Here is a 23,284-nt window from a genome sequence, read left to right on the forward strand (position 1 = left end):
TATTGCATCCCACAGAGCCCTCACAGCTATTCATTATGGTTTTTGAGAGATTAAAAAGCTGATGTCTTAATTACACCTCGTTATACTGTATTATGTCCCATTATATTCAAACCACAATAGTCATTTTACTGTTTGAGTCTCTGTAAAGTAGATCAGTAGGTGCAGTCAAGGTTTGGTTTGTTTCTTAACCACCGTTTAAATTTCAGGAGCTGTTTTCAGCTCTGTTACTGCCCTGTTGTGGCTCCACAACAGAATTAGATTAGTAGGTAATAATAAAATAATCCTCCTTTACAGTAAAATAAAGCTCTGCTGAGCGTTCAACACAGTTTAACAGTAAATGGTCTTAAACGCTGGAGTTAATGTAGAACTGCTGATTCACCCTTTAACCCTGAAGATCAGCGCAGACCGCTAGGTCACCATAGCAACACAGACAATAATCTCACCAGCTAGTAGCTACGAAATGGCAAAGAGAGAGATTTAAGACGAACATCGATCATTTGAAGATGAATGGACTTTACATTTATAATCATTCCAGCTGATATAATCTGCAGCGTGAAACTCCAGGTAGTATCAGCCTTTGTTCACAGTGCGACCAGAAGCCGTTTAACACTGCTGTTTACTTTTCTGCTTTAACGGGCACTGAGAATGGTCTACTAAGTCAGGCTGGTGTTGATGTTTATTATTTATTGTAATACTGATGGTTTGAGTGATGTTTAAAGTGTATTTGTATTTGTACTTGTAGGTAAGGATGAGGTTCGGCTGCAGCTGGACAGCGCTCTGCAGGATGTGAACACTCGCTACGCCGAATTAGAAGAGACTGAGAAGAGGGCTGTGTGCCGAGCGCTTGTCGAGGAAAGAGGACGCTTCTGCTCCTTCGTTACGATGCTCAAGCCTGTTCTGGTGGGTTTACATACAAACACTCAGACTCCACAATAGGGCTGTACGATCAATCATATTTTTATCGTCACTGTAGTACGAATTTCAGAGGTAAACACATTGTAAGAGCAGCAATGACAGATCATTACATTACAGGGCCAACTGTTAGAAGCCTAATGAGGGCTTCTCTGCACTGGGATGAACTCTACTCCACATGTTGGCAAGTGACTTAACCATTCAGCTAAACAGCCAACAGTTTGTTTGCAGTCAGTTGATTCTGACAAACCAGATGGAGGGCAGGAAAGGAAAACTGAATGGATGAGATGGAGGCAAGACTGTACTGCAGTAATTCAGATGATATTACTTACAAGAGAAAGGTATAAACAAAATCACAGCATATGTTGGACATGACTTTCCATTTATACCTTTCTCTCGTAATATTGTCAGTAAATTACACCATGTCGCTGCTTTTGGAACAAAAACTCATATCTCCAAAATGGTAACTTTATTGGAGTAGAAAAAAACATTTTGCTTTTAATCCAAGTCAATAGAACCAGACTTTTTTCTTTCTTTTTTTTTTTAACAAGTATCTTTGGAACATGTTAAAAGCAACAGGCATGTTAAAATTATTTAAAAAGAAAAACTGAAAAATGACGGAGATACAAGGTTTTGTTCCGACGGCAGCGATATGTTGGACATGATGCTATGAAGTGAAGCAATTTTTCAGCTGAACTGAAAGACTCGCCTGCTATCGAGGCAGCAGATATAAGCAGCTACCTCATCCTCCAGACATCCTCCTACTCAAAAACACTAATAAAAGCAGACAAAAGTGTGGAGGCACAACTTTACATGGTTGGTTTCCTTTTCACATTTTCTCATTCCATCTTAAATGGTGCAGCAGTTATTATTGTAACGACTGAAGCCAGACTGTAACTGCTGCACCATTTAAGGTGGAACAGGAAAATCTGAACGAGAAGCTGGCATGGCAGAGGGAATTATTTACATTTGCCTTTATTTTCATGTCGCTGTTAGCTGTGTAGCAGTAATTAGGAACCCACCTGAGCTGGACCAAGCCCAGCATCCTACATGAGGAATTGTCCCAAACCTTGTACGATACCGGGTATTTTGTTGGGTCCCCTCGGGCTCAGGTTGGGGGAGAACCTCTAGAACACATATTCATTAATATTTATGGTTATACTCCCTAGGACACATGCTTAGAGCTCTGTTGTTGAAATGTGTTTTAGGGGTTCCTCAAGGGTTTGTTGTAGGCCCTATTACATTAGTCTGTTCTGTTAATGTAATACTGTAATTATGTTGATTTTTTTTTTTTTTTTCTCTCTGTTCCTGAAGCGTTATCTTCACCACGTCTAATGCTTTGTTGTTTCTTGCTGTTCTGTGTTTTCCGTAGGATGAGGAGATCAGTATGCTCGGCGAGGTGACACACCTGCAGTCCATTCTGGAGGACCTTTGCAGCCTGACAGCCGATCCCAACACTTTACCACCTGCTAGTGAACAAGTAATAAACTCTGCAGACTCACAGACTCACAGACTGCAGACCAAACACAGACGCACTGTAACTCTTTCTCTCTGTCTCTATTTCTCTCTCTCTCTCTCTCTCTCTCTCTCTCTCTCTCTCTCTCTCTCTCTCTCTCTCTCTCTCTCTCTCTCTCTCTCTCTCTCTCTCTCTCTCTCTGTAGGTAATCCTTGACCTGAAGGGCTCAGATTACAGCTATGTGTATCAAACTCCTCCTGCATCTCCGAGCAACACGCTGTCCCGTAAGAGCAGCATCAGTAGGTCTGTATTGATGGATGATGTATCAACTATACTGATATACAGTGATATTGATTATTAGTTTTTGCAGTGTTGATTGATGACAAGCGTTATGACTGTGGTTTACTGGCTACACTGTCTTGTAGAGGTGTAAGGTAAAAATGCACAGAATTCCATATATAAGTCCTGTATGTACCTGTGTGTGTGTGTGTATGTGTATATATATATATATATATATATATATATATATATATATAATATTATATACACACACGCACACACAGTATCTCACCAAAGTCAGTACACCCCTCACATTTCTGCAAATATCTTATTATATCTTTTGATGGGACAACACTATAAAAATGAAACTCTGATATAACTTCGTCAGTGTGCAACTTGTAAAGCAGTGCAGATTTACTGTCCTTTGAAAAACCTTGTCACACAGCCATTAATGTCTAAATAGCTGGCAGCACAAGTGAGTGGACTTCACAGTGAACATTTCCAAATTGTGCCCAGTTGTGTCGTCGTTCCTCCCTGGTGTCATGTGACTCGTTAGAGTTGCAGGGTTCCAGGTGTGAACGGGGAGCAGGGCTGTTAAATTTGGTGTTTTGGGTACAAATCGCTCACACTGACCACTGGATATTCAACATGGCACCTCATGGCAAAGAATTTGTTTGTATTTATTTTACTGATATGTAGTGTTTTTACAGGCACAGACGCACTTTAAATTAACTAAGTGGTTTAATAGTTTTAAATGGTTCATTTAAAACTAAATATATGTGCATTATTATTACCTGAGACCTTTGCACAGTCCTGGATGTTGTTTGGGGGATCCAGATTGTTTCATATATGCACATTTCCTCTCTGGAAATGTAGCTTCTGCCTCGTTAACATTGTAAGGTTCCTGGGACTTTGAATTTAGCGATAATAAAGTAAATAATGTTTTCTGTTACTGTGATATCCATGGAAAATACTGATGTTGGGTTTTATGCGCAGAGGCCGAGAAACTGAGTAAAATGTGTTTGTATCTGTTGTTGTGTTGAATGATGAATGACTTCATCTCTCTTCTCGTTTGGTCTCGGTGCAGTAACTACGCCTCCGTGCGCCACGTGCCCTCTCTGGACTCCATCTCCAGCGCTGTGGACGGTCTCCATTTACGAGGACAAGAAGCAGGACAGGTAACGCAGACCTTCATCATACCCTCACGCTCGCCTCGTCGCTCGCCTCGATTGCTCAGCTCATCGTCTCTCAGATCAGTCACTTCACTCTCAGTCTGAGCTCTGAGAGAAAGCAGCTTCAGACTCACCTAACGCCATGCTTTTCTTCATTCTCTCCTTTCTTTCTTTCCTTTGCTTCTTTTTCTTACATACTCTTCCTTTTGCTTCCTTTGCTTCTTCATTGCCTCCCTCTCGTGCATTCTTTTTCTTTGCTGCATTTTTTTTCTGTTGCTCTCATATTCTTTCTCATTTTCTTCTTTATTCTTTATTATTTATTGTTCTTTCTTTTCCCTCTCATCTTTCTTTTTCTTCTCATTTGTGTTTGTTTATTTCTTTCATTCCTTTTTCTTCTTTCTTTTTTTTCACTTTAATCCTTTGTTTGTCTCGTGCTTGTTTGCTTCCTTGTTTTCTCTCTCTCTCTTTCTCTCTCGCTCTCAGCGCTCTCCCACTCCTCTCCTCCTGGTTGGTGGAGAGGGGGGTTCTCGCTCTCTCAGCGAGGGGAACTCTCCCACAGCCCCCCGTTCAGGCCAGCGCGGCGCTCGCCTTCGCCACAGGAACGCTGTGAGCACTCGGTGTACACTCAGTGGAGTGGGTGACTGTCACAGTGTGATGTTGTGTAGCTGTGTTTCCATCCGCTTTGTGCACAAAATTGCACTTAAATAAAAAAGGACCCTCTGGGGTTTGAGGACGTTTTCTTGATTTTTGACGTTTGATGCAAATGCCTTTAAATGATAGAAAAATATTATATACAAAAATGCTCAGAACAATCTCAGCTTTCTTTTTTTCATTTTGGTGCTTAAAATGTGTTTAACAAAGTCCCAGGTTTACAAAAGCAGTGGAATTTATAAATAAAATAGTAAATAAATGTTTTCTTCATCACTACTTTCCGAACCCGCTGCAGCAGCTTCAGCAGCTGTAAACTCTCTGATGCCGTTTCACACGAGTCTCCGATGTGGAATGAACGAAGAATGAAGGGTTTCCTGCGTGACGGTCAGTCCTTAGTCATTTCCTGAGCATCCATCAGTCAGTTTCACACAGAAATGTAGACGGACACACGAATCCAGCAGCTTCACACGGTGAGAGGCAGATGACGTGCATCTCAGCCCCTCTTCATAGGCTCATAACTCTGGATGTGAGTCTCGTATGATCTCATGATGAGATGGAATGAAAAGGGCGGCTCTATGGATTCAGGAAGGGTTTGAACTGGATTTCTGAGCTGGATCATCACAAAGATATTAATAGAAATCTAATTTGAACTGCTGGCATGTTCCTTCACCCCAGAGGGTTAAAAAATGCTGTACATAATGAATCAATTAGAATAATTTTCTTGTGCTTCATTTTTCCATAATCCACATATAAAGTCAGTATTTTTTTTGTTTTATTAAGTTATTGTACTGTTTTTTCCCCATACACACTCTTTCCGTTTACAGACTTGCTCATCTCTGTTTGTAAGACCTGAGTGTCAGTGTTCCTTTTAAAAGCGCTCTAGTCTCCTCCTCAGTGCAGCTCCACTTTTCTGCCACATGACACACTACATCTACACCGTTTAGGCAAAACATCCTGACCACCTCCTTTTTTCTACGCTCAGTGTCCAGTTTATCAGCTCCACTTACTGTATAGCTGCACTCTGTAGTTCTACAGTTACAGACTGTAGTCCATCTGTTTCTCTGATACTTTGTTACCCTGTTCTTCAGTGGTCAGGACCCCCATGGACCCTCACAGAGCAGGTACTATTTGGGTGGTGGGTCATTCTCAGCACCGCAGTAACACTGATGTGGTGGTGTGTTAGTATGTGATGTGCTGGTATGAGTGGATCAGACACAGCAGTGCTGCTGGAGTTTTTAAACACCGTGTCCACTCACTGTCCACTCTATTAGACACTTCTACCTTGTTGGTCCACCTTGTAGATGTAAAGTCAGAGACAACAGCTCATCTGCTGCTGCACAGTTTGTGTTGGTCATCCTCTAGTACTTAATCAGTGGTCACAGGACACTGCCAACAGGATGGCTGGATGTTTTTGGTTGCTGGAAAGTGACACTGAGGTGTTTAAAAACTCCAGCAGCACTGCTGTGTCTGATCCACTCAGACCAGCACAACACACACTTATACACCACAAACAAGGAGGTGGTCAGAATGTGTTATGTTTGTAATGTGTAATGTAAATGTCTTTGTTTAATTGAAAGAGTTTAACAGAAGAACTGTTTCCACAGTCTACAACAAACTTTTTGAAGCATTGGATGGAAACTTAGCTGCTGTTGTGTTATTTGTGCCAGTTGACTGTGTGTGTGTGTGTGTGTGTTATATAGTTTTATATGAAGGTTCAATGTTAACGTTGTTTTCATTGCATTCAGCATTCAAAAAAGCATAAGTGAGGTCAGACACTGATGTTGAATGGTCAGTTCCCAAAGATATTGGATGGAGCTCCATCACTCCAGAGCTCCTAGTTCCACTGCTCCACAGTCTTCTGCTCCAGAAAGACATTCTATTGGATGATGGAGGTTAGCTTATAAATTCTAAAGAGACAACACATTATTAGCAACTGCTCAGCATCACCCTAGCAACCACTTGAAACATCATACCTACCACCTAGCAACCAGCTGAGATAACAGACCAACCACCTACAAACACCCCAACAACCATCGGCAATACAACAGCAGCTGCTCACCAACAACCTAATAACCACCTGGAACACAAACCAACACTTTTACAACCACTTAGAAAAACATATCAACCTCTGTTTTAACAACCAAATGACAAAAAAGAAATATAATATAAATAAAAGCTTTACATTAGATGTTGAACATTGCTTTGAGGGTTTGATTGAGCATTAGTGAGGTCAGGTACTGATGTTGGATGATCAGTTCTGGATCAGTAATCATCCCAAAGATATTGGATGGAGCTCCATCAGTCCAGAGAACACAGCTCCACTGCTCAATGCTGGGGGGCTTTATACCCCTCTAACCCATGCTGGGCACTGGACATGGTGACCTTAGGCTTATGTGCAGCTGCTCCAGAGCATCTCATTCTATTAGTCTTAGAGCTTTTCTGTGGAGACTCATTAGAAGTGTCTGGATACTTTTGGAGATACAGTGCATGTGCTGTGTGTGTGGGTGTGTTTGTTTATTTATTTGTTTGTTTGTTTGTTTGCTTGTCTTGTTCTTGATGTGTTAAGTGTGTTGTCATTCTCTAGAGGACCTCTGTGCGACTGTAGATACCTCACTTGGTTTTGTGAGCATTTTAAAGCCCTTGTACACGGCTTTATCTGAAGGTCATCCTTTCAGGCCTTTTGTCCACTCACATTACCTGATGGCAGATCTCAGACAGACTGACTGCAGAGTGGTGCTGAGCCATTTTAGCCACTGAACACCTTTATAGCAGTCAGACAGACTGAGTTGTCCAGATTACAACCCAACTGAACCGAGTCCAGTTCTGATCCTTTCTCTTTTTTTGCGCTCTGTTTATGCCGCTGTCGTAGAGGTGCCACGGACGCTATCCACAGCCTGGAGCGGTGAGGAGTATTTTCAGATTTTGCCAAAGTGGTTTAAATGTCTGCAGTGGAAAATGAAGAAAACTTGAATCTGAGTTTGAACTATGGGTATTTTTTGTGAATGTGGGGGCATCAAATATGAGAGTCGGGGTCTTTATAGTTTAAAAATTCCAAGTTTTTATTTTGATGTGGTTTTTCCTTTTAGTTTTTGACTTCAGTTTAGTTTTAGTTCAGTTATTTTTTTCTAAAAAGTAAGTTTTAGTTTAATGTTTAGTTTTTAGTATTGAGATGAGGCGTTTTATAAGAGTAGAACAAAATTAACAGTAGGCTGAGCTCAGCTCGGCTCCACCTTTCCTCAAATACAGTCAAACAGAAGATAATTCTTCTCATTCACATACTGAAAAAAATTCAGTTATCAGTTGTTTTTCAATGCCAGTTTTAGTAATACTTTACTATGATAACCCTGGTGAGAGCATGGCTATAAAAAAATCTATGTAAAAAAGTGTTTTCTGTCCTTTGCTGTAAGCAACTTACCACTAATAAAATGTAGAATTTTCTGCAACATTCTTCGCTAGCGTCCCAACTAAAGTCAAAACTCCTTTAATTTAAAGCTGCACTATGTAAGTTTTGAATTTGAAGTCCCACACTCAGTCTAAACTTAGTGAAAGAGCGTCTCTGAGGATGTTCTCTACTATTGATGTTGATTTTGAGATCATTTGAGACTGAAACATCGAGCCGGACCTATTTTTGAGTCTGTGTGTGTGGTGTTAATACGAAAAAACGTACAATGTGGTGTGAAAACGCCCGACCCAGAGTGACTCAAAGCAGCACACTTTCACCATATTTTAGCCTGTTTTTATTCCCCTCACTCAGTAACGACACTTGTTTCAGTTTTAACTAACTAATCATAGTGCAGCTTTAAAAATAGGCCAAAAAATAATCCAGAATGTCACATTATACACAAACTAAATATTATTTGGAGACAAGTATAAATTGTCTAACTGTAATATCTATGAAATCAGGTGGGTGTTGACAGATACTCAACATTTTTTTTTGTTTATTTATATTTTTTTGTGGGATGTGGTTGATTGCAGTGAACATTGTGGTGGCTGGCTGAATCGTGTATCTGTGATCAGCTGGTCAAATGGACAGATTTTTGCAGTGTACAGTGAAAATTGTGCTGCAGATTGTAATTTATGTGTATGTATTGGGTTGTTTAGGAGCAGAGTGGTGTTAACAGCCAGTCCTGGTCGAGTCAGAATGCTCCCGGCACAGAGAACGGAACCTCTATGCCTCCTCCTCACCAGACCTACAGCGGACACGGAGAACGAGCCAGAGCGCAGTCCACGTCGGGAAAGGTACACACAGACACTTGGAGGTGGTGGAGTTTAGGACTGCTGGTGAAAATGTGGTGTTTGATTATTTTATCAGTGCATTGAATATTTGCGGTTCCAGTGGTTTCTTAAAATGATGGGTCTTCAGTGACACCAGCTGTTAAGCAGATAACACAGTGTTTTCCGTTTACGGAACATCCTCCGTTGTGAAACAGGAACAAGGCTTAATCTCTTAAATAGCTGGGAGCCATGGGTGTGTCCAGAGTTTTACTGCACACTTCTATGATCTAAGAATAAGTCTTGGAATGTACTAAGTCTGGGATTTTAAGGGGGAAATGATTCTGTCAGAGTTGCAAAATACAAAAACTGCTAGTCTAATAAGAAAAACAGACCTCAGTTAACAGTCGCCTGTAGATTAATTGGCCCTGTTTAGCTTTAAGCTTGATTTACAAAATTTTAGGCCAGTTTTAGCCCTGATTTGTCTAACCTTTAAACTTTAAAGTGCATTTGCCCGTCAGGAGTGGTAAGGAGCCATTCTTTAGCCCTCAGATTTACAGTGATAGTGTTTTTAGTTTTATTTTCATGACTGAAAACGTTATCAAGTCCTGTAACTGAATACGTGATTGAGGCAGCACGAGCAAAGGAGAGCGGAAGAAAGTTGCAGGTACGTGTGTATATTGCAGTGGAGGAGTTCTTTTTCTTGCTCTAGTTCTGATTGTCGTCTCCATAGCCGCAGTCAGCCCGAGAGCAGCTGGCTCTGACATTGAGCGGTGGCCTGAACTCGGAGGCGCCCCGGACCAGCCGAGACTCGTTGCACTGCTCCAGCGGATACAGCACTCAGACAACCACGCCGTCCTGCTCGGAAGATACAATTCCCTCCCAGCACGGTGAGCACAGACTCCTCTTCAGCTGCACACACCCACAGAGCCTGTGCGTTAATGTTTTTATTTCACTGTGAAGCCAAAATCTGTAATATACTCTCACTTAGCACTTCATTAAGCTCACCTCCTTGTTTCTACACTCATTGTACATTTTATGTATAGCTGCACTTTCTAGTTCTACAGTTACAGACTGTAGTCCATCTGTTTCTCTGATACTCTGTTACCCTGTACTTCAGTGGTCAGGACCCCCATGGACCCTCACAGAGCAGGTACTATTTGAGTGGTGGGTCATTCTCAGCACTGGAGTGACGCTGATGTGGTGGTGGCATGTTAGTGTGTGTTGTGCTGGTGCGGGTGGATCAGACACAGCAGTGCTGCTGGAGTTTCTAAACACCTCAGTTTCGCTGCTGGACTGAGAACCAAAAATATCCAGCCAGCAGCATCCTGTGGGCAGCGTCCTGTGACCACTGATGAAGGACTAGAGGATGACCGACACAAACTGTGCAGCAGCAGATGAGCCGTCGTCTCTGATTTTACATCTACAAGGAGGACTGACAAGTTAGGAGTGTCTAATAGAGTGGACAGTGAGTGGACACAGTGTTTAAAAACTCCAGCAGCACTGCTGTGTCTGATCTGCTCAGACCAGCGCAACACACTAACACACCAGCACCACGTCAGTGTTACTGCAGTGCTGAGAATGACCCACCACCCAAATAGTACCTGCTCTGTGAGGGTCCATGGGGGTCCTGACCACTGAAGAATCAGATGGACTAGTGTGTAGAGCTACAAAGAGCTCCTATATGGTCAGCGGAGCTGATGCTGTTGCTAATCATTGCAATACAAACAATGCACACGGTACTGATGGGTTCTTTACGTGTGTACACAGGGCTGGGCGGTGTGAAGTCTATAAGTAAGTGTCCTCGCTGTGAAGTGCTTTGTTTTTAGCTTTTTCGCTCTATTTTATGTGCTTTATTGATGAAACCCAGGACCTGCAGTGAGATTCTCAGATTTTCTGTCTGGTTAACATTTACAGTACTGTGTAAAATTCCCTCAGTGCTCAGGAAGCTGGGGCTCATTCACTTACAGTGTAACCTTAATATCATGAATTATTTTTAAAATATCGTGCATTTGTGTTTTATCGGTAGTGCCCAGCCCTGTGTGTGCATATTTACATATTTATTATCTTGCCCTTTAATCGAACGATGACATCACTCACTGTAGACAGCAGTCCGGTTTGTGTGCACAAGCAGAGAACGTTTGGCACCAACTTGTGCATTTTCACGCCAGATTGCTGTGTGTGTGCCTGTGTGGAGCCTTTATGTACGAGTTAAACCCACTTTATTGTTCTCTTTCAGCGGTAAAGAAAGAACCTCCTCTATATGGTAGGTTTCTGATCAGTACTGTACAGACTGATTTTTGATTTTTGATTTTTTTTATCTCATTGTGTTCATTGAGAACGTCCAACACTTTCAAGAACAAGATGCTTCTGTTCAGAGAAGCAGTCCATCCTGTTTATACCACGACATTGTGCGCTGTGTGCTCACCTTATTCACACCCAGTATTCAGACTCATTCACTATAAACCAATTCTGTCAGATGGAAGTTCTTGGAAGTGAATTAAACCATATTCATGAAGTTCACTTGTCATTTGTGGACACACTTTCTTGCATGACGTCCCCATACACTCTAACCATGATCTACATGTGAAGATACGAACCACTGAACGACTGTACAGCTAATAATAATAATAGTTGGGGACGTCCTGATCCAGTTTTATAGGTAAGAGCCCCATAAAGTTAAGCTGTGCCAGGCTTCAGTAAAATAGCTTTATTTTTAAATATGCATAATTTATTATTATTTTTATTTAATGGCTATGGAGGACCAGATTTGCCAGTAAGACACTGTGACATCTGATTGACAGCCCCTTTATTAGCATATGGACAATATAATACAGAAATTAATAAATAGTGAAATTAATAAATATAGAAATTAATAGTTATTGAAATAAATTAATAAAAAAGAAAAAATGTTAATAAAGAAACAAGTAACAAAAAAAATTAAAAACAAAAATTAGTGAGAAGGGGAAGTTGCTAGACACAAGTAAATCAGACACATCATTTATGTAAGTATTTATTCATATTAATTTTTATGTATGTTTATTTTTAGATTCATCATCATTGTTCTTTGCCATTCTAATTAATATATTAATTTAGTAAGTGACTCGTGTTTAATTTGATTTCGTTTTCATTTTGACAAATCTGGTCTTCCATAAATGGCTGTTTTAAAGTACGATTAATTATTATTATTAATATGCTGTGCTGTGCTTTATTGATTCACCAGATAATCATTTTGCTGCCTAATTATACTGGGAACAGCACAGCATCACCAGCAGAGCAGTGGCACGTTGGGCAGTCTGGGTTTTAGTGCTTTACTCAAGAGAACTAGGAACACCCAGTCAGTCCTGGGATTTAAACACATGACCTTCCAATTGATTCCCAAGTCATGATTGACAGCTCTTCGTACTTCGACACAGAACCTTTATAGCGTTAATGGACTACTAATGTAAAATAGTCATTTTACAGTGTTGGGAATAAACAAATCGCAGAGATGTTGATGTGTACAACATAGCTGCTCCCTTTCCCTGGTCCGGAACGTGAGATTTCCTGCAGGGCCGGAAAAGCAGAATGTAGGGCTGTACGGTATGACAGTATATATATCATCACTTTGACAAACTCTCACAATACAAAAGTACTTATAGGCACTGACTGCATGTTTTTATAAAGAGAGCAAATTTAATTCTGTTTAACAGGATTTAGTGTCAAATATTGAATTAAAAAATTACTTCAGCGTTTTTGATAGTATTCCTTTAAAAGTAGGTTCTTTTTACTCCATTCCAGCTGATCAGATGTCTGAAGAAGTAAATATTGTGACATATAATGTATCGTGAAAATTTCAGTGTTATACCGTATCACACTCCTCTAGCAGAACGTTTCTGCGATGGTGTATTTTTAGTGAAGGACTTGGCGAGAGTGTCTAGCAGAATGTTGCACGTAGTAAGTGACGGGAACGAGCGAAGCACACTCACATTTTACATACCAGTGTTTAGATGAGAGCTGGCGCGCTCAGACGTAGACGTAGAGGGTACAAGCTGGAAATTTCCACGTTAAAAAAAATTCCTCACTGCAGACGTTCAGGGCTCCTTATGGCTGCCGGTCATGGTTAGATGTTTATGATGCTCTTCTGATATTAGAGTAAAGATAGAGCGAAAAATATGAGATCCAGGACCACGTGTTAGAAATTTGTGCATTTTCCCAGAAACAACAAAATAGCTCTGAGTCTAAAGTGGGATGTGACTGTCACTGATACTGACTGACCACAGCAGAGCTAACGAGAAATCTGAGATTAAAGCAGTTTGCATATATACTCCATAGGTTAGTTATTACGCAGACCATACTTTGTTTTGTATAAAGGAACATCTATAAATGCCCCTGTAAGTTGAACTCACTCCCCCAAGTTATTTCACTACTGAATATATCCAATACCCGATTCAGTAAAATATTCCTGTATCGGCTCTAAATCGATGCACTGATTTGCATCAGAACATCACTAAAATGAATAATAATAATAACAGTAATAATAATAGTGTCCCTCCTTATGTGTCTTACCTTATCATTTTCCCTTAATGTCTCTCTCTCTCTTTCTTTTCCCCCTCTCTTGTTCTTCTCCAGACTACGACTATATCTCTCTCCACGGAGGAGATGATGCTCACAGTCAGTCTGACTTTGACAAATCCTCCACCATTCCCCGCAACAGCGACCTGAGCCAGAACTACCGAAAACTGTTCCAGAGCAAGAGACCGGCATCCACAGTCAGCCTGCTGGTGGACCCTGAGCCCCTCCTGCGGCAGCCCCAGACGGCCACCATCCGCCGCAAACCGTCCAGCAAACCCCACATCCGCCGGGGGACCATCAGCGGCGGCGTGCCCATCCCCATCTGTACACCACAGGTACGGCTTCATTTTGCATGCTTTTAGGCGGCGTTTGCTCAGTTTTGGGTCATTTTCTAATTGTTTTGGATCATCTATTTTCAAATTTATAGACAGCACTGAAATCAGATCCCACTGTATGCAGCGTGCATTCATTCCTTGCGGGGCCGAGGCAAGCTGGTTTGTGCCGAAGGAGCAGCATAGTTTTAAACATCTAGTCTCAAATTAGTTTTGGGTTTTAGCTTTATTGAAATGTGTTGCACTACTGAAAAGAGAGTAACAAAAGAAGTGGAACTGTTGCAGTTTTATTGACTTGTGAATAGCCAGAGCTCCCCCTGCTGGATGTTTGCAGACATAAGCAGCATTTCCTATAGCGTTCTTCACAAGACCTTATGAACAAATGCAGATCTGTTTGGGCTTTTTTATAGACCTGACGGTCCAAACAGTATTTACTGCACACACAAATCTTGTACAGCATAAACAATTTAGTTTTTAAGGATCTATTAACACTATTCTTATACAGTTTAGACATGTATACAAATTTTACTCCGCACAAACTCTAAAGCCGTTCAGTCACACTTAAACTCTTCTTATGTGAATGAGCTCTTAATTTACTCTTACAATCACAGTTGCCCTTCCAAAGCTTTGAATGAGAATTCTAAAGTATGCAGGCTACTGTGTGGTAGAATTAAATCCTGATATTCTGTTTATTTTATTTATAGTTTATTACCTATTATGGATGTACATAGTGAAGATTAATATTGACTCCTATACACTACAGTGCATATCCTGCATTATTGTTTTCCTCAGCTGACATTTGTACTTCATTTTTACAGTGTCCTCTTTTAACTCACTGTTTTTACACACAATAATTCTTTTATTTTGCCTTGTCTGATGTCTGCGCTTTCAGATCAAATTACTGTTTTCTTTCTTTATTCGAAGCAGAAGATTGTGGCAGTAAAATCACTGTATTTTGCCTCATATTTACCTTTTTATCTTTCATGCTATCTTCATTGCCAGTGTTAGTTCTTTGTGTGAAAAAATGACTGACTGATCTCGTTGCTAACAGACTTTGCCACCTCAATCCACAGGTGCCCCTGAAGCCGTCTACGTCCACCGTAGGCTTGGCTTCGGTCCACAGCGGCAGCGAGGAGGCGGTGTGTCCGCCAGCACTGGCCCAAACTCCCCGAGCACACGGCTCAGACTTGGTCCACGCCAAACATGCTCTCTGCACATCCACCCAGAGTCTAAGCGCCATGCCGCCCCCTTACTACGCCATGTTCCCTGGGCCACCCCCGGTGGGCAGCACAGAGCAGCTGTATCAAATGAGCAAGCAGCAACAGTACGCGCTGCATCAGCAGCAGCAAAGGCAGTATCAGCAACAGTTTCAACAGCAACAATACAGCCAACAACAACAGTACAACCAGCAGCAGCAGCAGCAACAACAACAGTACAACCAACAGCAGCCACATCAAAAACAGTACAAGCAACAACAACAGCAGTACAATCAACAGCAGCAGCAGGAACCACAACAATGTCAGCAGCAGCACAGTCAAGCACAACAGCCCCCACAATATCAGCAACAGTACAACCAAACGCTGCAACAGCAACAACACTATCAACAACAGCAGCAATATCAGCAGCTGGCTCAGCACAAACAACCTCCCAAACAGCAACAACTTCAGCAAGACCAAGTTAATCCGCAGCACAAACATCTTCACCAGCCGCCTCAGCAGAACGCCATAGCGCACAACTGCACCGGCGGGCCAGCGGAGGCCGCCCCGGATCAACTGGACGGTGCCGTCGAGCCCGGCCAAACGTCTGGCGGCGGAGGAGACATGCTGAGCATGATCCGCAGAGGAGTGAAGCTTCGCCGAACGCTCACCAACGACCGCTCGGCTCCTCTCATCACCACCAACTATCTCAACTGAGCGAGTTCCCTTCCCGTTTCACCTCGCTTGTTTTAGGTTCTTTTTAAATTCTGTTTTGTTTCCTGAGCCGCCTTAGAGGGTCCGGCTGTACGTTTTTAGGGTGACTCGTAAGACGTAATTCAGCAACACTGTGCTAAAACAACGTAATTACAGCTTGGTGGCAGCGTCTCCAGCAGCAGCGTGTCCATATGAATGTCAGCTCTTGGTAAATTAAAGATGTTAATTCTGCAGTGCTTATGTGTATATATCTATATATGTGTAGAAATATAGACAAAGCGAGGATTGGAGCTTAAGGTATATTAAAGTTATTTGTTTATATCGTCATTCAACGAGCAAGGCTTTTCTTTCCTCAGTCTTATTGTACTCTTACAGTCAGATACTAAATGACAGAGTATGTATATATTAGCAAAACATTGGAAAGACTTTACTGTACTGTTTTTATTTTGGTTTGTTTTTTGTTTTACTAGATTAAGTGGCTCTTGAGCATCTATTTTTGTATAGTTTAAACTGCAGGGTAACAGAATATGGATCCACTGCCTTTATCTGCCCAAAGACTGGACTTCAGTGACATGAACAGAACGTGGGGGAGGCTGAGAGGGAGGAGTGCAGATGGATGGATGGATGAATGAAGGACTGGAAAAGTGGACTGTTGTTTCTTTGCTTGTAACTAAGAGTACGAAGCATCACTGTGGCTATTTATTCACCCTGTTCGATTCTGAATCATATTAGTCATTAGGCTCCTGATCAGTTCTGAATCATACAGATCATTTCACCTGTTCAATTCAGAATCCTGTGACTCATTCGACTGTTGTTCAGTTCTGAATCAGTCATTTTCCCTGTTTGGTTATGAGTCATACGAATCATTTGATTCCTGTTTGATTCTGAATTGTATGAATCATTCGACTCCTCTTCGATTTCCAGTCTCGTGAATCATTCGACTCCTGTTCACCAAAGTTTTGAAGCTTAATGCCCTTCAGGAAACGTAACCCCCCCACAACCCGCTCACCCTGAGGACCTCACAGAGGGGCCGGCAATGTGGCAGCAGACTGTTCATGGAAATTTTAATTGCTACGCTCTTTAATTAGGTTCATTTTTGTCCTGTTTTCAAAGACTTCTGATGGATCTTTTGGTGTTTTTTTTCTGGAACCGCTTTATTTAAATCATTCTTGAAGATATTTCAGTCTGTAGTTGTTTTTCCAAAATAATTGAGTTATTTTTACTTGTTTTTAAACGAGGCATTCAGGTTAATGCTTTGAAATCTTGTGATTATGTAAGGCACAATGCCAAGGATGTTATTGCAGAGAGTTAGTGACACTAGTCTTACATAAACATTTACACTGGCCTCTTATTACAACAGAGATGTTGCGTCTTCAGAGCAGTGAACATATCTATACAGAGTATTAGCAGTAACAGTAATAATAATGATAATGATGGCAGTCTGTCAATTATTATTATTATCATTATTATTATTATATTTTGTTTTTGCATTTTTTAAGACTTTATGACTTTTGCTCAGTTGAAAAATCACATCTTTCCTTCCCTGAGAGATTCACACCCACTGGATCTATCGAACGGGAGAATAACAGAGCGCGACACGGAGGGCTGCAGTTAAATCACATGCCCGTTTTCCGCTGTGAACGCTCAGCTGCTCCCAGGAGGCCTGTGAAGCTTTTACAGTGGAAAATGAGCAGCTCTGAGCTCTCGGCTCACAGCACGCGCTGTTTTCTCACCAGACATTTGCGTCATTGTTGTTTCCCCAAAGATTTATGTTTTTGAAACGCTGTATTATGTAGAAGCTTCTTTTTTGCCCACTTTAGATTAACGATGTATGTATTTTTTCTGTTGTCCTTGGCATCCGAGACCATTTGGTCTTTATTGCTAAGAAAAATGTTTTATGATGTTTCAGCCCAAATTATCTTTCGCGTTTTTTCTTCTTTAACAGCTTTTTCATCTTCACTTTGGTGCATTTCTTTAGGAATTGGCTTGAATTGAGGGTTCATCTGGTTGGACTGGGTGCACTCGTGGTAGCTGGAGTTCCTCTTGCATTGCCTCCCGCTGAAACCCAAGCTAATGCTGGTCATTAGTTTTTGGAGAAGAAGCGCATCACCAATGCTCCTGCCTTTAATTTATCTTACAAACAACTTTAGTCGGTACTAGTGAGCTTCAAGAGGGCTGGGGCCTCATTTGAAGTCATAGACATACCATACTTTAAGAGCTTATAGAGGAATTCCACAGATTTTTTTGCAAAAAATTTGAACTATCAAGATGTAAACAGAGTCGTTTGGTCATAACTGTTCACAGTGGAGGTGATAGGAACCAGACGTCCCCCTCTAAAAGCTCCTCACAGAAAGTTCCTCCATGAAATGGGTCTGAATTCACTGCCTGATGACTGAGACGCTGTTTTATGAGAGTTTAGAGATCTTCAACTCCATTCATGGTGGAGGGAGACATGCAGGGCGCTGTGCTGCAAAATAGTCCCCAAAGAAAACGGATTATTCCAGATTTTCCACTATTTTCCATCATCAACATTTCATATAAACTCAGAAGACTCCTGTAGGTTCTCTGGTGGTTCTGGATGGTAAATAAAGTGTCTATCTGTGTTGTAGTCATGGCGACGCCTGGTTCCCATCACCACCACTGTAAAGACGTCTGTACCGTTTCACACCAAACCGCTCTAAATCTCTCTGATTACAATTCACACTCTGGATTTTGGAGAAAGAATTGGTGGAATTTCCCTTTGAAGCCGTAAAATGCCAGTTGACTAATGGCTGAGGAAGCAGAGGTTTAATAATACAGCAGCAGAAGTTGATGCGTTCCTTAAGCACTATAAGGCCTTCATGCAGTGTTTGACAGACATTGTGTCCTTATTTTTGTGGCAGTTTATAGATCCCTGACCACAAAGACAAAGAACGTTTATTCTAGCGAAGTTTTGAATGTGGAAGTGAAAAAACACTGCTTACAGCTCTGATTCATAATCTCCAGGTTCTTCTGGAACTTTTGATCTCATCAACATCCACTGGTGGGCTCTTGTTTTCTTCATTTCCTTTTATTTTGGTAGTGAAATGACTCATTACTTCAGAAGCCGGTGGAGAGAGAGATGAAGTAATTCAGACCTTTTCAAAGCCTCTTCCTGCTCCACGCTTTCTTTTCTTCTGATTCATCTCGTACCTGAAACCGCGCTCACGTGTCGCTGTGTAGGTAGAATTACAGCCCCTCTTTGTCACCTTCACCCCCCATAAACAATGAGAACCAGCCCACTACGCTCCTTATTGTTCCACTGTTCATACGCCATCCAGTCCAGGGGAAGCTGCTGGTAGTTTATCTGAGATGCTGCAGATTAATTTATTCATTTATAATTCGTTTATTAATTATAAACACCCCAGTTTTTGGAGTCAGATCACCGGTTTGCCTTGGGCTCGACCGATATGAACACTGATATCGATTTTACTGAGCCTTATGATAAACGATAATCTCGGCTGATATCATTTCCAATGTTTGTTTTTATGTTTTAATAATAGTTTTGGTTGAACTGTTTTACCGAGTGTCACTTCAGTCGCTCCGTACGTTTAAAAGTTTGGGTGTAAACGAGATTTTTGTTGATTTTTTAATGGAAAATAAGTTGGCACATCTACGGAGAACACAGCTCTGCATGTTTTAGTGCACAAATCCTGTTTATTTTAACATCTGGGGGGGAAAATACGTAGTGTGTCTTCTGCAAAAGTTATGGCACATGGGCTTTTTGCTCTTTTTTCCATGTTAAACAGTGAATAATAGAAATCGTGCACTAAAATTTGAAGTGTTTTGTTTCTGAGTGTGTTCTCTGTAAAAGTTTTCATTTATTTTCACTGAGAAAATCAACAAAACATCATTTCAGACTTTTTCATGCGACTGTAGACACAGACGCTCAGCGGTTGGAGCAGACGTTGCGTTAGCACTTTAGGCGTGGAAACAGTCATGCAGCAGCAGCTCGGCAGTCGGCGCTGTGGAGTGAGGTGTGTTTATATAACGTTTATATCATGTCAATAAAATGTTAATTCCACAATGAAACTTGCTCAAACCCGTGGGCTGCGGCACAATCAGCATGTTCCGATCCGGTTCCGTAGCCGACCCGGCTGTCATCATTGCTTAAAGTCATTCAATTAAACGTTGAAGCACTGGGGGCGGAGCTACCCAGAAGTTTTTACGGGTTGACTTGTGTTGTCTCATTTTTCATTAAAAGGCATTTTTGCTGTATTTTTACTGTTTTTATGTGAAAATTTGTGAGATTTTATAAATTTTTTTGTTATTTTAAACTGAAACGCTGTTTAAGGTTCGCGCTCATCATTGGGGGATCACAGGTTCCAGTCCTGGTGAAGTTGTGGCTAAAAATGTTGCTGATTATTTTCTCATTTCATGCAACATTTTCTGACGGACGGCGTGAAAGTCGGTCAATATTATCGGTAACCGGTAAATCGGTCGGGCTCTAGTTGTGCTGCAGTGTACAGTCTGATCTGGGTCCATCGCCCTGAAGTGCAGATAAACTCAGAAGTGCTCCATGTGAAATTCCAGAGGCCTTGAAAATGTTTTCCTGAGGTTTCTGATGCTCTTCCTCTTAAATTTCTTTTATATTATATGTCCTTCATATTTTGCTCAGGTTGAGCTGAGAGATGAGATTGTTGGAGGCTGAGTCAGTTCCTCTGAGGGTGTGACCGGCAGAATGAATGGAATGGAAGGAATGTGAGATGAAAACTTTCTCCTGAGGGGAGTTCAGTGCAGGAATATGCAGCAGTCCAGGGGTGAAATGATCCGCTAACACACACCATGATTCCTTTCCAGCCGTACAGTCATAACTGCCGCTGCTCTGGATGTAGCGCTGGGAGGTTCTGATAAACCGACTCAAATGCATCTGATGATGTTTCTGGAAATAATGAACAGCGTTTTCAAAAATCAGTGCAGCAAAAACGTTCTGAGGCTCCTCGACGGCCTCGAGATTCATTTAATCGGGTGGCGAAGTAGACGTACAGTAATGCTTCGGTTTTCAAAGCTTGTTTATTTTTCCCACAAACAGCTCCGACCTCGGCGTGGAGCTTCTGGATGTTCAAGCTTCCGTTTTCTGTTTATTTTATTTTATTTTATAATAATGCGCTGGACACAAACTTCTGACTTGGTCCTGATGATATACCTGTAGTGCTCCTGTTAATCTGCATGTCAAACACACCTGCTTCACAGTTTTCAAATACTGGAAAATATTTTTCATCGTTTTCCGAGCGTGAAATGAATTGTTCCGAGGCTCCTTAACGATTTTAAACCACCTGTTTATTTTTCCCATAGAGATAAACAGCTGTACCCGGACGTCCATATATGGGCATGCTGCCAAATACAGTCTGTCGGTTTGTGCTGACTGGGCTGTTTTTGATCTTCCTCTCTTTGAAATCACACTAAAGCATTAATAAAGTTAACAAGCCCAAACTTTGAGTGCTGTGACTCCATAGACCTTTATAGTCCTGTTGACATTCATGCCGTTATTAGGAACACAGAGTTTGAGTCGTTTATCGCTTTGGGGGAAAAATGAAGGTCGTTTTCGAATCTCACTCTGTGCTAAACAAACATTCTGAGCCTGATACGTTTTCCTGTGTAGGTCCGATTTAAACACTGTTTGTTTTTCCCCAGAGTTCCTTATATGTGCGTGAAGCCGAATACAAACCTGTGAGCTTTTGACTGGGCTGCTTTGATCCGTTTCTTAGTTTTGTTTTTATTTTTTATTTTTATTTTTCATTTTATGGACATTAAACGATCTGAAGCTCTCAGTAAACTCTACCATTAACAGTTACTAGTATGGAGGGATCATGGCTCATTATCTTTAAAGAATCACCGCTAAAACTGAAAAGTTTTGGAATATCGTGATATTCCGATACAGGCGATGTATCGCCCAGCTCTGCCTGGCTCAGCTCTCTCGCCTTTGAGGCCCAACGTTTGACCCTGACGTGCCACAGTGCTTGCAGTGCGAAAGCCTTCGGTTCTTTTTGGTGTGTAATAGAGAGAGTTGACCTCTCGATGTTCTAGATATCTTCCTCTCTGTGCGACGCTGACTGTCTCATTTGTCTGTGTAGTCGATGCTGAAGCCTTAAAACTGAAATGTGGGTTTGGAAAATATACCAATGTTCAAAAACGGCATCACTCGAGTCGTTATTTGCGTCACTTTTCTTACTGTTTTACATCGAGCGGCTTTTTCGGATGAGAGATTTTATTATTTTTCTATGTTAATTAGTATTCGTGATGCATTTATACAGCGCAGTTTTCTAAATTTGACAACAAAAGGCCGATGTATTTAATATTTCACATATAGCAGCAATGATTAGTTATTTAAAGATGTAAGAAAATAATATAGAATATATATTAATAAATCTAATAGTAAACTTGTGAAGCTGCACAGGACTAATATACTATATGGAAAAAAAAGTGTTGGGACACCAACAGGCACTTCAATGAATCCCATTGGAGTTGAGCCCGCTTTGCAGCTCTAACAGCTTCCATTCTTCTGGGAAGCTTCCTACAAGATGTTGGAGAGTCTGTGGGGAATTCTTGCCTGTTTATCCAGAAGAGCATTTGTGAGGTTGGACGCTGAAGTTGGACGAGAGGGTCTGGCTCACAATCTCCATTCCAGTTCATCCCAAAGATGTTGATGGGGGTTGAGGTCAGGACTCTGTGAGGGTCAGTCAAGTTTCTCCACACCAAACTCACCCAGCTGATATGGTCACTGGTGCTTGGTCATGTTGGAACAGGAAAGGTTCTTCCCCAAACTGTTCCCACAAAGTTGGAAGCGTGTAATTGCTATGACAGGAGCAGATCTAATGGGACAGAACTTCCACAAACTGACTCGTGGCAGGGGTGCCGTCCCGTCCGCTCTCAGTCCGGTCCATTCTACTGCCAGTGTCTGTCGAGACTGCAGGGCTATGTGCTTAAATTCATCCCCCTGTTGGGAGTGAAAGAAACACCTGAACTCAACAGTTAGAAGGTTAGTTAGTTAGAAGATACTTTTGTCTACATAGTGTTTTTATTAGAATCTTTTTTTTATTCATTTATTTATTACTGCACTTTTGTATGATTCACAAATTCAGTACATTGTTCAAAACTGCAAAAATAGACTTTAATTAGTCTTTATGAAATATCAGTATTATCCCTCCTGTTAATTCACCTGTTTCAAAGTTTTAAAATACAGGAAAAATGTTTTTAATGATGCTCGGCGTCTGAAACTTTTTCTGCTGCTCATTTCTTGTGATTTGAATTGAAGAGCAGAAGATGTGATTGATTTGCGTTGATTGGTGAAATGTCAGAAGTCTAAATAAGAATAAATGAAACAAATGTCTAGTTTTTGCGAATATGCAGAAAGAAAATATTTATTAATCAAGTTAGTGAATTATTATAAGTGACCCATGATGTACATTGGATGCAAAACTTGATTACACTAAATATTCATTCCATTGATTAAGAGACCCTTATTAGTCCCACAAACGGGGAATTCCACCATTAAGCCATCCGTGCAGTGAAACAACACATACACTCTGGTGACCACACACGCACTAGGGGGCAGTGAGCACACTTGCCCGGAGCAGTGGGCAGTTGGGGGTTAGGTGACTTGCTCAAGGACACTTCAGTCACATACTGTCAGCTCTGGGGATCAAACAAGCGATGTTCTGGTCACAGGGCTGGTTCCCTGACCTCCAGCCCACGACATTGAGCTGATGAAAATGATGAATGCTTGAACATTATTGCAGTTCCTTACAGCTGAACATAACAGTACACTCTTAAACATGGTTCTTCAAG

General features: G+C 41.3%; 1 protein-coding gene across 4 annotated transcripts in view; it reads left to right on the forward strand.

Annotated features, from left to right (window-relative positions):
* Positions 1 to 16,829, forward strand: part of mtss1 (MTSS I-BAR domain containing 1) — a 113,301-nt gene extending 96,472 nt beyond the window's left edge. The window contains exons 7-17 of one of the 4 annotated variants that reach the window (XM_037535062.1): positions 743 to 900; positions 2,285 to 2,392; positions 2,574 to 2,671; positions 3,735 to 3,825; positions 4,303 to 4,425; positions 7,340 to 7,372; positions 8,572 to 8,709; positions 9,416 to 9,572; positions 10,922 to 10,948; positions 13,294 to 13,571; positions 14,642 to 16,829. In XM_037535062.1, coding sequence (XP_037390959.1) covers positions 743 to 900; positions 2,285 to 2,392; positions 2,574 to 2,671; positions 3,735 to 3,825; positions 4,303 to 4,425; positions 7,340 to 7,372; positions 8,572 to 8,709; positions 9,416 to 9,572; positions 10,922 to 10,948; positions 13,294 to 13,571; positions 14,642 to 15,481 — 2,051 coding nt within the window. In that variant the 3' untranslated portion in view covers positions 15,482 to 16,829. The remainder of the gene's footprint in view (positions 1 to 742; positions 901 to 2,284; positions 2,393 to 2,573; positions 2,672 to 3,734; positions 3,826 to 4,302; positions 4,426 to 7,339; positions 7,373 to 8,571; positions 8,710 to 9,415; positions 9,573 to 10,921; positions 10,949 to 13,293; positions 13,572 to 14,641) is intronic. The other 3 variants (XM_037535063.1, XM_037535064.1, XM_037535065.1) reach the window with 3 other exon arrangements.
* Positions 16,830 to 23,284: the final 6,455 nt, after the last annotated feature.

Source organism: Pygocentrus nattereri, chromosome 26 (assembly GCF_015220715.1).
Source record: "Pygocentrus nattereri isolate fPygNat1 chromosome 26, fPygNat1.pri, whole genome shotgun sequence".
Taxonomy (NCBI): domain Eukaryota; kingdom Metazoa; phylum Chordata; class Actinopteri; order Characiformes; family Serrasalmidae; genus Pygocentrus; species Pygocentrus nattereri.